The sequence below is a fragment of the Microcaecilia unicolor genome, chromosome 3, assembly GCF_901765095.1.
Source record: "Microcaecilia unicolor chromosome 3, aMicUni1.1, whole genome shotgun sequence".
Lineage (NCBI taxonomy): Eukaryota > Metazoa > Chordata > Amphibia > Gymnophiona > Siphonopidae > Microcaecilia > Microcaecilia unicolor.
In genome coordinates this window covers 158,331,143-158,346,415 of record NC_044033.1, presented here as the reverse complement: position 1 = coordinate 158,346,415, position 15,273 = coordinate 158,331,143, and the positions used below count along the sequence as shown (strand labels likewise).

Genomic DNA, 15,273 nt, shown 5'->3' with positions numbered 1-15,273 from the left:
CAAAATAATTTGTATTTTTGGACGTTCGCCAAGTGGCACTTGACATGCATAGGTCATTACTGCCCGGTTACCGAGTGAGTCTTCACCGCTAGGTCAATGGCTGGCGCTAAGGTCTCAGACCCAAAATGGACACGTGGCAATTTTGATTTTGCCACACGTCCATTTTCTGCAAAAATTTGAGAAAGGCCTTTTTTACAGGCGTGCTGATAAATGGATCGGCCCACGCCCAAAACCTGCGTCTACACTACCTCAAGCCATTTTTCAGTGCGCCTTTGTAAAAGGACTCCTTAGCATGCAACTGTGAGGTGACGTAGATGTAGATGGAGCGTGGGTATGTTGTCAAGAAAATGCACACAACTTATAGAATACTATCAGTTGCATGCATTGACATGGTGCACTTAGGCACATCTAACCATTGACCTGTCATAGGTGGGCGCACTTAACTTTTGGTGCCCCAATACGGCTTTGCACTAGTATTCTTCACTATTTTTACACTCACCAGACAGGATTTAACAAAGATCTGGGCTTTCTATCCCACTATAAACCATAAAATTCTACTGCTTTGTCACTCTCCATCTCTACCTCTCTCTCACCCACCCAGCTCTCCCTGTTTCTCACCTAACCCACCTCACCCTCTTCCTGTGACACTGTCATTGGAATGATTTGTGTTTCACTTATATATTCTGATATTTGTCAACATTTACTTATTTCCGATCTGAAGAAGAAGGGTTACCTTCGAAAGCTAATCAAAAAAAGTATTGTTAGTCCATTAAAAAAGATATCATCGTATTTTCTTTTCTATGTTTGATTTATTTCTATTTATTACCTTACTAGACTTTGAGCCCGTAAAAACGGGCTATTATAGGAAGGGGGGGGGGGTTGAAAGGCCCGCCCCCACCGCCGAGTTCGCCGCTGCCCCTCCCCCTCCGAGTTTGCGCCCCCCCCTACCGAGCCGTCACCACCCACCTTCCACCCGGCCGGGCCCTCGCTCCGCTATTGAAACAGCGAGGGTTCGGGAACGCAGCACTGAGCTCTGCTGAGCTGCCGACGTCGGCCTTCCTTCTTCTTCTCTGCCTGTCCCGCCCTCGTGTGATGTAACGTCATCGAGGGCGGGACAGAGGCAGAGAAGAAGAAGGAAGGGCGATGTCGGCAGCTCAGCAGAGCTCAGTGCTGCGTTCCCGGACCCTCGCTGTTTCAATAGTGGAGCGAGGGCCCGACCGGATAGAAGGTGGGTGGCGGCGGCGACTCGGGTGGGGGGAGCGTTAGACGGCAGTGTCCCTCCCTCAGCAATGCGCAGTACAGACCCTCTGTGTTCCGCCCCCCGTCATCACGTATTGACGTGGGGGCGGGGCAGAGAAGGTCTCTACTGCGCATTTGCGAGTGAGTACGGTCACTCGCCGTTTATGTTTGATACTAGTATTCTATAACAGATTAGGCATACCCTTAAGCCGTTACAGAATTGGCACTAATTCTCCCATTGTGGTGTCTACACCTTGGTACTAATTTATTGAATTGCTGCAATAGATTTTAAGTACTACATCATCTGATGTCTAAGTTCAGGAGTGCCCCCTCTAAGATTTCAGGTGGCCTATGAACCACAGCTCTGTGTACCATATTTACTGAGTCAAAAAATGAATGTCAGGAAAGCTTGCGTTTGTCCTTATCACTTGAGTTAAGAGCCTTTTCAGCCTCAAAGAGTCATTTCTTTCCACATTCCAGAGTCAGCATCGCCTGCCCCAAACCGTTAAAAGCAGTCTTGCAAACACCAGCCAATTTCAGTTGTTTCAAAAGGAGTTAAAAAAGAAAGGGGAGGGGGTTTGTTAAATTTAACATAAATTATTGATCTGCTGCAAGTGGATTCACAAGTTTAATAGCAGAGGCCTGGCATATATAGGAACTTGGGCCTCATTCATATTCATCACCCTTAACCCAGCAGACGTTCTGTTCCTCTCAGCCAGGCATAAACCGCTGCCCATGTGTTGCCGTGAAATCAGTAGAATGCACACCACACTGAGCTGACCAGCGGAGCTCTGAGTCTGCTGCAGAGCTGAAGGATTAGGAGCAATTTAATCAATTTGTTTAGCTAAGAAGAATAAAATCCTGTTAATTTTTAAATCAGATTTGACTCAAGCTCACATCAGTCTCACAGAGCCTGGAGCTGTGCCAAGGTATTCACAATAGCACCTTTCACCTCAGCAAAAATCCATTTATTATGGCAATCAGCATGGCAACTGTATCCCTTGGGAGCTGACCATGTGGCACACAGAGCTTCTTGTTTTGGCATTCAAAACCTTGGACACTTCAAACATTTCTACCTTCAGTTTTGCTGTTAGATCCCAGCCTGGCTGGCATCCGTAAAAGGAAGTTATAAGAATGCACAGATCGCTTCTGGAATTTGATTATATCCCCTTCTTGCTCACAGGGTGTTTTTTTGTTGGACAACATATGTACTGTGCTTTCAAAGAACAATGTGCAAATTAAATTCTCTTCAGCAAAACTGGTTTCTGCTAATCACTGATAATCATGGTTAGGAGATGATCTTTAGCAAGTAAGGGTCATTTTACTAAGACGTGCTAACAGATTTAGTGAGTGCTAAATCCATTAGCACACCTTATTTATTTATTTATTTATTTATTTATTTGTTACATTTATACCCCACATTTTCCCACCTATTTGCAGGCTCAATGTGGCTTACAAAGTATCGTAGTGGTGATTGCCATTACAGTTGATAACAAATACAAGGTTGTGTTATAGTCAAAGGTAGAAGTGTTTCAAGCGTCATGGTCGAGGATAATAAATTGTCCAGTACGATCGTAAATGATCTTGTGTTGCTGGGTTTGGGGATTTATGTTGGATCAGTGGGATAAGCTTTTTTGATTTCCTGAAGCTTAGGTGGTCATGTATTGTTTTCACTGCATGCGGGGAGTCCATTCCATAGTAGTGCGCTTATGTAAGAGAAGTTGGATGCGTGAGTTGTTTTGTACTTTAGTCCTTTACAGTTTGGGTAAGGTTTAGGTATGATCGTGCTGATCCGAGTCTGTTTCTAGTTGGTAGATCAATGAGGTCTATCATGTATCCTGGGACTCAGCCATAGATAATTTTGTGGACTAAGGTGCAGATTTTGAAGATGACCCGTTCTTTGATTGGGAGCCAGTGCAGCTTTTCTTGAAGTGGTTTAGCATTGTCGAATCGTGTTTTACCATATATCAGTCTGGCTTCTGTGTTTTGGGCGGTTTGGATTTTTTTTTAGTAGAAAGACCCCTTAATCCTCCATTGCCTCAGGTACAAGTTCAGATCGTAAGGCCTCTGGGGATAGAAAAATACCTACAGTACCTCAGTATAACTTGCCTGGAGTTACAACTGAGAAAAGACAGGAGCTAAATCCCTTCTCTAATGCTGATACTAATTATTTTTTTTAACATTACAGAGTATTTTTCAGCCTTCCAACTTACTTCATTTTTTACTGAATGAAAGATTACTGAATGAAAAATAACTTGTTAGTTACACACACACACACACACACACACACACACACTCTCCTTTTTGATTTAGGTCTGTCATATCTGAGGCCCGGTTTCCTCTAGTGGCCTTTCCCTCGCACCCGCCCTCTGGAGTGCTCACACCTAAAAGGAACAAACTTCCAGTGAAGAAAGTGTGATGAAAGAAAACAATGATGTGCAGTATATTTGAAGCAGTAGTCACAATGTTCAATGAAATAAGACAATAAAATCCTAGTGGTAAATAATGTATCTCCTACCAGGAGACAAGGAGAAGACAGTAAAGTAGAAAATAAATAAATAAGAACTATAAAAATGGTATCGCTAATATAATATACAATATGGAAATCAAAAGAATATAAGGATCGTATATTGTAACATCGGTGAGCATCAAACAAAAAAAAAAAATATATATATATATATAAGTGATCAATAGCATGGTGTCTAGATAAAAGCATCTCTAATATACTGTACTGCTAAGCTAAAAACTAAGGAAAAGGTCCCCTAAAACGACGGGTCAGCTCTACGAAAGATATTGCAAACATGGTGAAAGAACTGAAGATTGAGATAGTATATTATAAGTGTGTGCTTACCTGTGTAAGTGCTAGTATTCTATAAATGTATTCAAACGAATTTATTCAGACAGTCCGCACATAAATTTAAGCATCCTGTTTTAGAATGAAGGGGTTAACCTTCCATTGCATCAAGTAAAAACTTATCCCCTTATATTTAAACACTTCAGTCATCTTTGCTTTAAAACCTCAACTATGGGGTTTAAAGTTATACCAGGATTTTCAGCACCAAGCTATACCCAGATACTAGCTCTGAATATCTGGATATAATGGAGTTGCCAGAAGTTGTACTCAGCACCAGTACCCAGCAAAGTGAAGATAACTCCTTTGCGGTACTCGGATAACTTCTGATTCCATCCCTAGATTACCCCGGCACTATCCAGACTGTGCCATGTTGGTCAGTGAGCATTTTCAGCAACATTATCCAGAATCTAGCTCTGGTCCCTGTGAGCGGCACTTATCCAGCTAAGAGCCACTTGTTCTCAGATAATCGCAGCTGAATAGTAGATTATAAGCCCTCTGGGGGCAAGGAAATATAATACACCTTCAACTACTACTGAAAACACAGTCGAGCAGACTGGATGGACCGTGCAGGTCTTTCTCTGCAGTCATCTACTATGTTACATGAGCTTATAATAATAATAAAGGTCAGTGAGCAATAAAATAAAATAGTTTGACAACTTTCTATTTAACAAACTTTTAAAAAGCGATACTTCTCCTCACAGTCACCTTTCTATCAATCTACTGACTCATCAATCTACCCACGACCCCTTTCCCCTTCACTCAACCACTGTAATGCAATCTGTGATTCATTTATAGTTTCCAGTGATGTTACTTTTTTCTTTGATATGCTCATTTTGTTAGCCTAGAAATGTATCATTCCAAAAACAAGGTATGGCTTTACAGGTTTCTGTTTGTTGACCTAATTTCCATTCATTCCGGTGCACTGCCATGCCAACCACACACATCTACTTTTGCAAAGAAATGTTACATTGTGCAGTTATTGTGAACAAATGAACTAATATTATCATGCATGCCCCACATATACTGAATGAAGTAGCTTGGGCTGCTGGAGGAAACAGAAGGAGGCACTCCAGGCCAAATACAGGATGTTATTTGTAGATGGAAGTTTGTTTTGTGACATACATGTGTGAGCACAGCAAAATAGAATATAAGTAGATACATGCAGTATTATAATAAAGAGTAATTGCACAGGCAAGGTGAAACAGTTTTAATGTTTTTAACTGGAAGCAAAGTAGCTCTATAAAATTAATGTCCTATAGCTCATCTACAAGTAAAAGATTGTACATTTCTTGTGAGATGCTTCCAACAGCAGTTTAAACTTTTACTCCCAAGCAAGCTGCTTTCTCATGTTTTAGGAAAACACCTTCTTCTGTGGAATTATTTACGGTAATTTATTTTCATATCAAAAAAGAGTTCTTACATATTCATATAGTTCTGTACATTTTTTTGCATGTTGAAGTTGAGGTAGATTTCCACCTGGCTCCATTGTTTCAGCACAGACCAGAGAAGAGTGAAATTAAAGTTCTTTACTTGAGGGTCCAGACTTAGAACCTTATTTTGTGTGTGTGTTTATATGTTATTTAAAAATGTCTGGAATCTTTCTCCAAACATTGTGTAATGATACTGCCATGAAGAAAAGCCTACAAATCCAAGAACTTTGAGTACCAAAAAGCAGCTTCTGTGTTTGAACAGATAGAAAATCTGTATTACCCTGATTGCCCAGTTCTGTCTTCTTACCTCGCCACCTTGTCTTGCTTCCTCCTAATAAACCTATTTACTTCTAATACTTCATTTTTGTCTTACTTTTGCAGAACCTACGTACATCACAATAGGCCCTCCCACATGTGAGCTGCTCTTGAATTGCTCACTGACCGAGAAGGATTGCATCTATGGCTTCCAATTAGATCAAAATGGCTGCCGAGTATGCCAGTGCAAAACCAGTGAGTACCTCATTCTCTTCATGCTTTCTGTTCTTTGAGTAATGTAGTTCCAAATAAGTGTAAGCTATTGTAGTTTTCCTCAGCATTTACTTAAATTAAATCATCCCAATGATTTAAATAATCAGGATGTGTTGTCCAGTTTTGATATTTTAACTCTTACCTGGTAATCTGCTGTCTTGCTTTGTTTCATTGGAAAAGCAGCAGCACTATTTCTGCACTGTCCACATATCAGTTAGTAAAATCAAAATGTGAGATACCTGGAGGTCAGTATATTGAAATCTGTGTTTTAAATCACATCAGTCAGGAATGTTTGACTACTAACAGACAAAGTCTGCTTCTTGGGCCTGCTCTTCAGGCAGCACTTTTCTTCAGAGATGGAGAACTATGGGTTAGATATTCAAAGATCTAGGCCTCAGTTTCCCAAACATGTCCTGGAGGACCCTTCAACCAGTCAAGTTTTCAGGAAATTCACAATGAATATTCATGAGAAAGATTTCCATACAATACCTTCATTGCATGCAAATATATTTCATGCATATCCTGTAAACCTGTCTGGGTGGAGCTCTCTCAGGATGGGTTTGGGATCCTCTTATCTAGACACCTAGATCTGTGCAAATGAAAATTTCCCACTGTTGAATACCTAAATGTAGGCATCTAGAAAGTGGGCAGGGCCAGGGTCAGTCATAGCGTCTGGAGAAGGGAAATAAGCAATATTGCTGAAGGGCAAGTGTCAGTTTAGGGGTTGAAGAACTTTTGTGCACAAAAGAGGAGCGGGACTTGGGTGTGATCATACGTGATAATCTTAAGTTGGCCAGACAGACAGAAAAGGCAATGGCAAAAACTAGAAGGACACTAGGTGCATAGGGAGAGGAATGGCCAGTAAGAAAAAGGACGTGATAATGCCCCTGTATAAAAGACTCTGGTGAGACCTCATTTTGAATATTGTGTGCAATTCTGGAGACTGCACCTTCAAAAAGATATAAACAGGATGGAGTTTGTCCAGAGAGCGGCTACTAAAATGGTCAGAGGTCTTTGTCATAAAGCATATGGGGACAAACTTAAAGATCTCAATATGTATACTTTAGAAGAAAGGTGGGAGAAGGGGAAATATGATAGAGACATTTAAATACCTATCAGGCTTATTTTCGAAAGTGATCGCCGGCCATCTTCCGACATAAATCGGAAGATGGATGGCGATTTCACAAAAGCGGTGAAATTGGTATAATCGAATGCGGCGTTTTTGACACCATCGCCGCTTTCCCGTCACCGCGCCGGCGAAAGTTCAAGGGGGCATGTCAGCGGTGAAGCGAAGGCGGGACATGGGTGGGCATGGGCGTGGCTACCAGATGGCCGGCTTTTGAGGATAATGGAAAAAACAAAAGCGGCATTAATCAGTATTTCGCCGGGTTTACTTGGTCCTTTAATTTTCACGACCAAGCCTCAAAAAGGTGCCCCAATTGACCAGATGACCACTGGAGGGAATGGGGGATGGCCTCCCCCATACTCCCCCAGTGGTCACCAACCCCCTCCCACACTAAAAAAAAAAATAATAAAACACTTTTTTGCCAGCCTCTATGCCAGGCTCAAATGTCATACCCAGCTCCCTGACAGCAGTATGCAGGTCCCTGGAGCAGAGTTTAATGGGTGCAGTGCACTCCAGGCAGGCAGACCCAGGTCCATCCCCTCCTACCTGTTACACTTGTGCTAAGTGTTGAGCCCTCCAACCCCCCCCCAAACCCACTGTACCCATATGTAGGTGCCCCCCTTCACCCATAAGGGCTATGGTAAAGGTGTAGAGTTGTGGGGAGTGGGTTTGGGGGGATTTGGGGGGCTCAGCGCCCAAGGTAAGGGAGCTATGCACCTGGGAGCTATTTGTATATTTTTTAAAAATTTTTAGAAGTGCCCCCTAGAGTGCCCGGTTGGTGTCCTGGCATGTCAGGGGGACCAGTGCACTACAAATGCTGGCTCCTCCCACGACCAAATGCCTTGGATTTCGCCGGGTTTGAGATGGCCGACATTTTTTCCATTATCGCTGAAAAACAAAACCAGCGATCTCAAACCCGGCGAACTCTGGCATTTGGCCGGGCTAAACCGTATTATCGAAAAAAAAGATGGCCGGCCATTTTGTTCGATAATACGGTTCCGGCCAGCTGTTGCGCCGCCGACAAAATAGATCGCCGGTAACGTTCGATTATGCCCCTCCACGTAACATAAATGCACAGGAGAGTTTCAATTGAAAGGAAGCTCTGAAACAGGGGGGCATAAGATGAATGTGAAAGGGGATAGACTCAGAAGTAATCTGAGGAAATACTTTTTCACGGAAAGGGCGGTGAATTCATGTAAGTGGTGGAAACAAAAACAGTATCTGAATTCAAGACAGCTTAGGACAAGTACATAGGATCTTTAAGGGAGTGATAGGGAGAGTAGATGGCATGGATTGGCAGACTGGATAGGCCATAAGGTTTTTATCTGCTTACGTTTTTCTCTGTTTCTAATTAAGTTAGAAGTTTAACATAAATTTCTAGTGCCAGGTATCTAACTTAGGAGCCTAAATGCATACCAGGCCTGAATTTAAGAACCTCAGAATTAGTCTCCTAAAGTTGAAGAATTTTCATTTTTAAACTGAGGTACTAAGAGGTCCTTTTACAAAGGCACGCTAGCGTTTTTAGCGTGCTAAAAATAAGCATGCACTAAACATTAGAGACGTGGGTGTCTCTAGAGTTTAGCTTGTGCTTATTTGTAGCACATACTAAAAATGCTAGCGCTCATTTGTAAAAGGACCCCTTGATTTGGATGGAAATTCTCTTCAGGCATTTAACACTAGAGGCCAGGGTCAGGCGCTCAGCTTTCTATGAATCTCAACCTTCTTGCCTAAGTATTAATGGTGAGTGTCCACTGCAAAAGAACCACAATTCAGGGTTCTTTAGCAAGGAAGTTGAGGGATACTGAAGTTGAAGATTCCCTTTTGTCGTGGTACACCACCAAGCACCAGGAGACACAGATTAGGATGAGATCAAATTCAAGTTCAGGCCCATCAAAATTATCATCTAAGTGGTTTATAATTCACTCAAATGTATAGGATGGAGAAATAAAAGTTACAATTCCAAAAGGGTAAAAAGAAGTAGATAAATTCAACATCATTTAAGTAACCTCTTTACTTGCCTCTCCTGCTGCAGAAGATGACAGGATACAAAAGGGGTTTTTTTTTTCAAAGAAATATGTCTTGAGTTCTATTTTAGATTTCTGATATGATGACTCAAGACATAAATGTAATGGAAGGTTGTTCCATAATGATGGGTTTATGACACTGAAGATAGATGAGCAAGCTGTGTCAAATCTTATCAGGCAGAAGAAGGGAGTTTCAAGATACTGCAAGTGATGGCTCCTGTCTTCAATTTGAGAACATTCTTTTCTTTCCAGGGTCCAAAAATATGGAACACTATACCAATATCTTTACGATTGATCTTTAATAGTTTTTTTGTAAAGTTTTTAAAGTTTTACTTGTTCACTTCGTAGGATTATTTTTGAAGTTTGAACCAAAATGAAAGTGTTTCTCTTATCCGACTAGGATATTCATCCTTTCTGTGAACCACTTTGAAGACTTTGTTAAAGGCGGTATAGAAGCATTTATAAATCCCACCTCTGCCAGTTAATATTTCAATAGATGTGGAGAACACTTCTATTTTGAATCTGCTTCCTCAGGTCTAAATGCAGAATCCTGTCTATTTCCCTGTCAATACTGGAGAAAAAGATTGAGGTCCACTGGCATAGAATCATAGACAGTGCTGAAAGAAACCTCAAGATGTGCTTGGACAGCATCCACTGTAACTAAACCATTCGAGACATGTTTATCTAATCTTCTTTCTTAAACGTGCCCAGTGACAGAGATTCTACCAACTCCCTTGGTAAGCTGGCTGCACTAGAAAATGTTATTCAAATAATGTTTATTTGGCAGCTGCTCTCCAACAGAGACTCAAGACAAGAGTTATAAAGCTAACATGTTAATGCAAGTTGACAAGGTCATTAGGTGTGTCGGTAAAAGTAAGACATGCAGAGGTAGAATTATATAAACTGTAGAGATGAAAAGAATCATATTTGGAGGGTGAGAAGGAAACAGCAGAGATACTTACAAAAAACTCAATAGATTGATAACCACAGAGGATCACTAAGAAAGAGGAAAGGATAGTTGAGATTAGTAGCTGGTATGGATGGGCAGACTGTATAGGCCATATGGTCGTTATCTGCCATCATTTTCTGTGTTTCTAAATCAAATACCTTTCTTCAGTGTTGAGATTGGAGATAGCAAGAGATTGTATGATATTATTGTAGATCATTCCATTTATGGAGGAGAAGGTGGATAAAGTACTAAGACTTGGTGGGATACCTACTGTCAGGGAATGCCTCCTCCAGGTCAATTATGGACTGTTGGAGAATCCTACTTTCTTATAGCAAAGGTGCAGCCAGTGCTTTTAGTAAATGGATTTGGCTGTTTTTGGACTGCTGTAATTGCCTATTACTTATGTTTGACTTATTCTTGCTGTACATTGCCTTGAGTGAATTCCTTCAAAAAGGCGTAAAAGAAATCCTAATAAATAAATATTTACCATGACTTACGGGCAATGGACCCTCCTGCATTCTAGAAGAATGCTTACACCCTCTTATGACTTCAATATAAAAACAGTCTTTAGAAAAAAGAAGTGGTGCTTTTATTTTTGTAATTTTGTTCCAAACAAAAACACAGAACAAAATCCTTTTCCTTTCAATCATAAGTCTTACAACAGAAACAATTCTCAACCAAAAAGATATCTAGCATTTTCACAATAGTCCTTTTCTTTTTCCAAACTTCCTTTTGAAAAACCAGAACTTTTTCTGGGATTCTGCCACTTTGCGTGGGGTTTCTTCACTTCCTGTTACTAAGTACACATAGAAGGGCATTTTCGAAAGAAACGTCTAAGTCGGAATTTGGACGTTTTACAAAAACGTCCAAATTCTGAAGCGGGGAGAAGGTCATTTTCGAAAAAGATGGATGTGCATCTTTTGTGTTCGAAAATACCATGGACGTCCTTGGATTTGGACATTTTGCAATTTGGACGTCTTTGATTTTTGGCCATTTTCGAAACAAAGACATCCAAGTTTAAAACGTCCAAAGTCAAGCCATTTGGACGTGGGAGGAGCCAGCACTTTTAGTAGACTGGTCCCCCTGACATGCCAGGACAAGCAGTCGGGCACCCTAGGGGGCACTGCAGTGGACTTCATAAAATGCTGCCAGGTACACAGCTCCCTTACCTTCTGTGCTGAGCCCCCCCAAAATCCACTACTCCCAACTGTACACCACTACTATAGCCCTTACAGGTGAAGGGGGCACCTATATGTGTGTACAGTGGGTTTCTGGTGAGTTTTGGAGGGCTCATAATTTCCTGCACAAGTATAACAGGTAGTGGGGGGATGGGCCTGGGTCCACCTGTCTGAAGTGCACTAAAATACTCCAGGGACCTGCATACTGCTGTCATGGACCTGAATATGACATCTGAGGCTGGCAATTAATGTTCTTCACCACACGTTTTGGGGGTGGGAGGGGGTTAGTGACCACTGGAGGAGTAAGGGGAGGTCATCCCTGATTCCCTCTAGTGGTCATCTGGTCATTTGGGGCACCTTTATATGCCTTATTCTTAATAAAAACAGGTTCAGCTCAAAACGTCTAAGCTTTAGTGCTGGACGTTTTTGCTTTGTTTCATTATGGCTCAAAGACGTCCAAGTCCCACCTTGACCACGCCTCCGATATGCCCCTTGAGATTTGGACATCCTTGCGACAGACTTCCGAGAAAGACGTCCAAAATGCTGTTTTGATTATACCGATTTGGACTTTTCTGTGCGATGGACATCCAAGTGCCGATTTATGTCACTTTTTGGATGTCCATCTCTTTTGAAAATGAGCCTGTTAATCTGTTTCATGTTGGTTTAAGATCACCAGGGACAATAAAGAGACATCTAGAAAGCTCTTGAAAACTTCTGCTCTGAAGCACACAGGCCTACTCTTTTATATGCTGGTTGCTTGCACATAGAAGACCAACCATAATAAAACAGCTTATAATTTATAAATCCCACCTCTGGTTTCTTCCCTGGTCAGCGTGCAGCTTCTAGCATTTCTCCAGTTTCCAACTCCTAGGGCCAGTAAAAAGCCTTTCCAGTGCTTATTTCTGCAGGCTGGAGGACACTCCATTCCTCCCAGCTAGTTTCAATAGGGTTTGCTTCTAGAGAGCCTTGCCCAGGCTCTCTCTTCCTCTCTCAGTGAGGCATCTTGAGAATCTCAGATTGTTTTGTAAAAAAGAGTTTTTGGATTATGAGTAATCTAAAACATATTCAAAAATATCTCACCTTGGAATCGTTCCAAATATTAGTACAAGCACTAATTCTATCAAAGCTTGATTATTGTAATATTATATACTTGGGTTGTATGAAATATTTACTGAGAAAACTCAGAACCATCCAAAACACTGCGATTCGTCTCATCTGTAGTTTAGGTAAATTCAAAAGAGTATCACATTTTGCTTATTTTCGATCTGAGGAAGAAGGGCAACCTTCGAAAGCTAATCAAGAAATGTATTAAGTTATGTCCAATAAAAAAGGTATCATCTTATTTTCTTTTCCATGTTTTATTTTGTTTGATTTCTATTGATATCCATCTTATGAAAAACTCCACTGGTTGGTCCTGTTTAAGCTTTGCTGTTTTGTCCATAAGTTACTACAAGGAGTGGCCCCTAGCCATATGTAACCCATGTTGAATATATTGACTTCCAGGTGTGGAAATCAAAATAATCTAAACTTATCATTCCCTTCTGTTAGGGGCTTACGTTCCAAGAAATATTTTACGGCTCTATTCTCATATCAAGCCTCTCAAACTTGGAATTCTTTGCCAATTGTAGTGAAATCTCAATTACATTACTTATCCTTTTGCAAACTTTTAAAGACGAGTTTGTTTAGAAAATATGTGCTTTCTAATTAATTGTTGATGCTATGTTTTTCTTTATATTAATCCAACTATTATATTGTGAGCTCCCAGTTTTGTAGACTGATTTATTTCGAATTGTAATCCACGCTGAACCCATTTTTTAGGTATTGAGGGGAATATAACATTAACATTAACACCCTCTACTGCCTCATTGGGAGCTGTAGTTCCATCTGAAGCCATCTTTCCTCTGCAGCTCCATAGTTTTAAAGGGATGGATTAAATAATGAAGTCCCAATTGAAAGAAAGGATAATGGAGTATCCAGAGTCCAGGCAGCATGGTTTTAGCAGAAGGAGATCGTGTCAAATAAATCTGATCAATTTTATTGACTGACTGGCCAAAGTTTCAGATGAGGGGCAAGCTATACATATGATATAGTTATATTCTACTAAGGTCTCCGTTGTCTCTATGTGGCCTAGAAAGCTTATAAATAAGCTGAGTATCCTTAAGATAGATCCTAAGATGGTGACCTACTGATAGGCAGCAACAGAGATTCTGTCAAATGGGAATTCACTCAAAGAAAAGGGTGGAGAGCTTCACTCCTAGGTCTGTCTTTTTGCAGATGGTACCAAGATCAACAATAGGATGGTCACCTCTGATAGACGAGTAAGAATGAGTAACTTAAAGAAGACTGAGTGCTGATTAAGAATGTAGTAGCAAAGATTTTTACAAATATGTAGAGCAATGCATCTGAAGCATGGTCATTTCAATTTTAATTTGTATGGTGTCAAATTCAGTTTAAATGATTTGTGATATTGTTTAAGACCAATCATGGACTGGGTCCTAGTTATTTGGCAAATTTGTTTGAGTATTATGTGCCACATCAAAAACTTTGAGGATTAGTGGTGATCCCAGTCCAAGCAGAGACACAGTTAAAGAGAACACGAAAAGAGCATTTTCAGAGACTGTGTTCTGATACGTTTCTGACACCTTGTAAAGATTTGGGTCCATCACCTGTGTAAGTTATGGACCATATCTGATAGTATAAAGATGATAAAAGATTAGCAGTTTTCGGGAAGTTGGTTGCTGAGGATTAAGGAATATTGGGGTGGGGTGGGAGAGAGATATTGAGGTTTTATTTAGTAGTAAGGGGCATGTTTTGATTGTGAGGGATTTTTAGTATGAATGGAGGGAGGTGGAAATGTGTTTGTAAATCACCTCAGGGTGTATAAGGGAGACCTTAAAACATTTCTTTTCCAAGACACATTTCACTAATCCCTTCTAAGCTACGGGGGACTGAATGGATTCCTCTGAAAGTCAGCAAAATCTACCTCTTTATTTTCCCCTCTCTCTTTCCTATTGAAATTGGCATTCCTTCCTTTTTTCCCTATACTGTCTGTCTCGCCAGAATCTCCTACTTTTATTCCTGTCTCACTTTCTTTTAGATTGTAAGCCACCTAGAAGGCAAGTCTGTTAGGCGGGGCTTAAAGCATTAATAAAACTTGAAACTTGAGTAAATAAAAGTAAATAATTAGTACAAGAGAACAGTGCATAATAGGGAGGGAGGCGCTGATGTGCAGCAGACAGGAGAGAGATCTCAGGTTAAAACATATGTGATGATCTCAAAGCTCGTAAACAGTGTAACAAAGCAGCGCTAGGAGCCAGAAGCATGTTAGTGTGCTTAGGAAGAACTGTCATGAATAGATTACAAAAAAAAAAAAAAAAGAGGTGATAACACCTGTCTGTAAATCATTGGTGAGATCTTGCAGTATTGTGCTCAGTTATGGAGGCTGTCCCCCTCATTCTGTAATCTTGCACATAAATTTGCATGCCTCGAGCACACATTTGCGTTTGAAAGTTATAGGCTACACAGATACTGCCAATTAACACCAATTAATTTGCAGTAATGCACATAACTGCACTTAGGCGCTATTCTTTAATGTTATCATCTGAATTCTATAGCATGTAACTGAGAGAGGGGTGTGCATATTGAAAGGGCGGGGGTGAGCCAAGCACGTGTGCGCTAAGGTGCTTATTTTCAAAAGAGAAAAATATCTGAAAAACAACATAAAGCGTCAGAAAGACGTTTTTCTCTCAAAAATGTTTAAGTTACAATTTTCAAAACTGTGATTTGAGATGCTTTTCTCTGCAGTTCATCCAAACTTTAGAGGAGGGCATGTTTTGGGCAGAACTTGGGCATTCTCAAAAATTAGATGTTTTTCTGCCATAATGGAACAAAACCAAAACGTCTGGGGCAAAGATGAAGACGGTTTTATTTAGACCTGTTTCAAGC

At 40.7% G+C, this 15,273-nt stretch overlaps 1 protein-coding gene across 1 annotated transcript in view; it reads left to right on the top strand.

Annotated features, from left to right (window-relative positions):
• Positions 1-15,273, top strand: part of CRIM1 (cysteine rich transmembrane BMP regulator 1) — an 882,829-nt gene that overhangs the window by 705,652 nt on the left and 161,904 nt on the right. Inside the window, exon 8 of the mRNA XM_030196525.1 lies at positions 5,905-6,033. Within this exon, the coding sequence (XP_030052385.1) occupies positions 5,905-6,033 (129 nt within the window). The remainder of the gene's footprint in view (positions 1-5,904; positions 6,034-15,273) is intronic.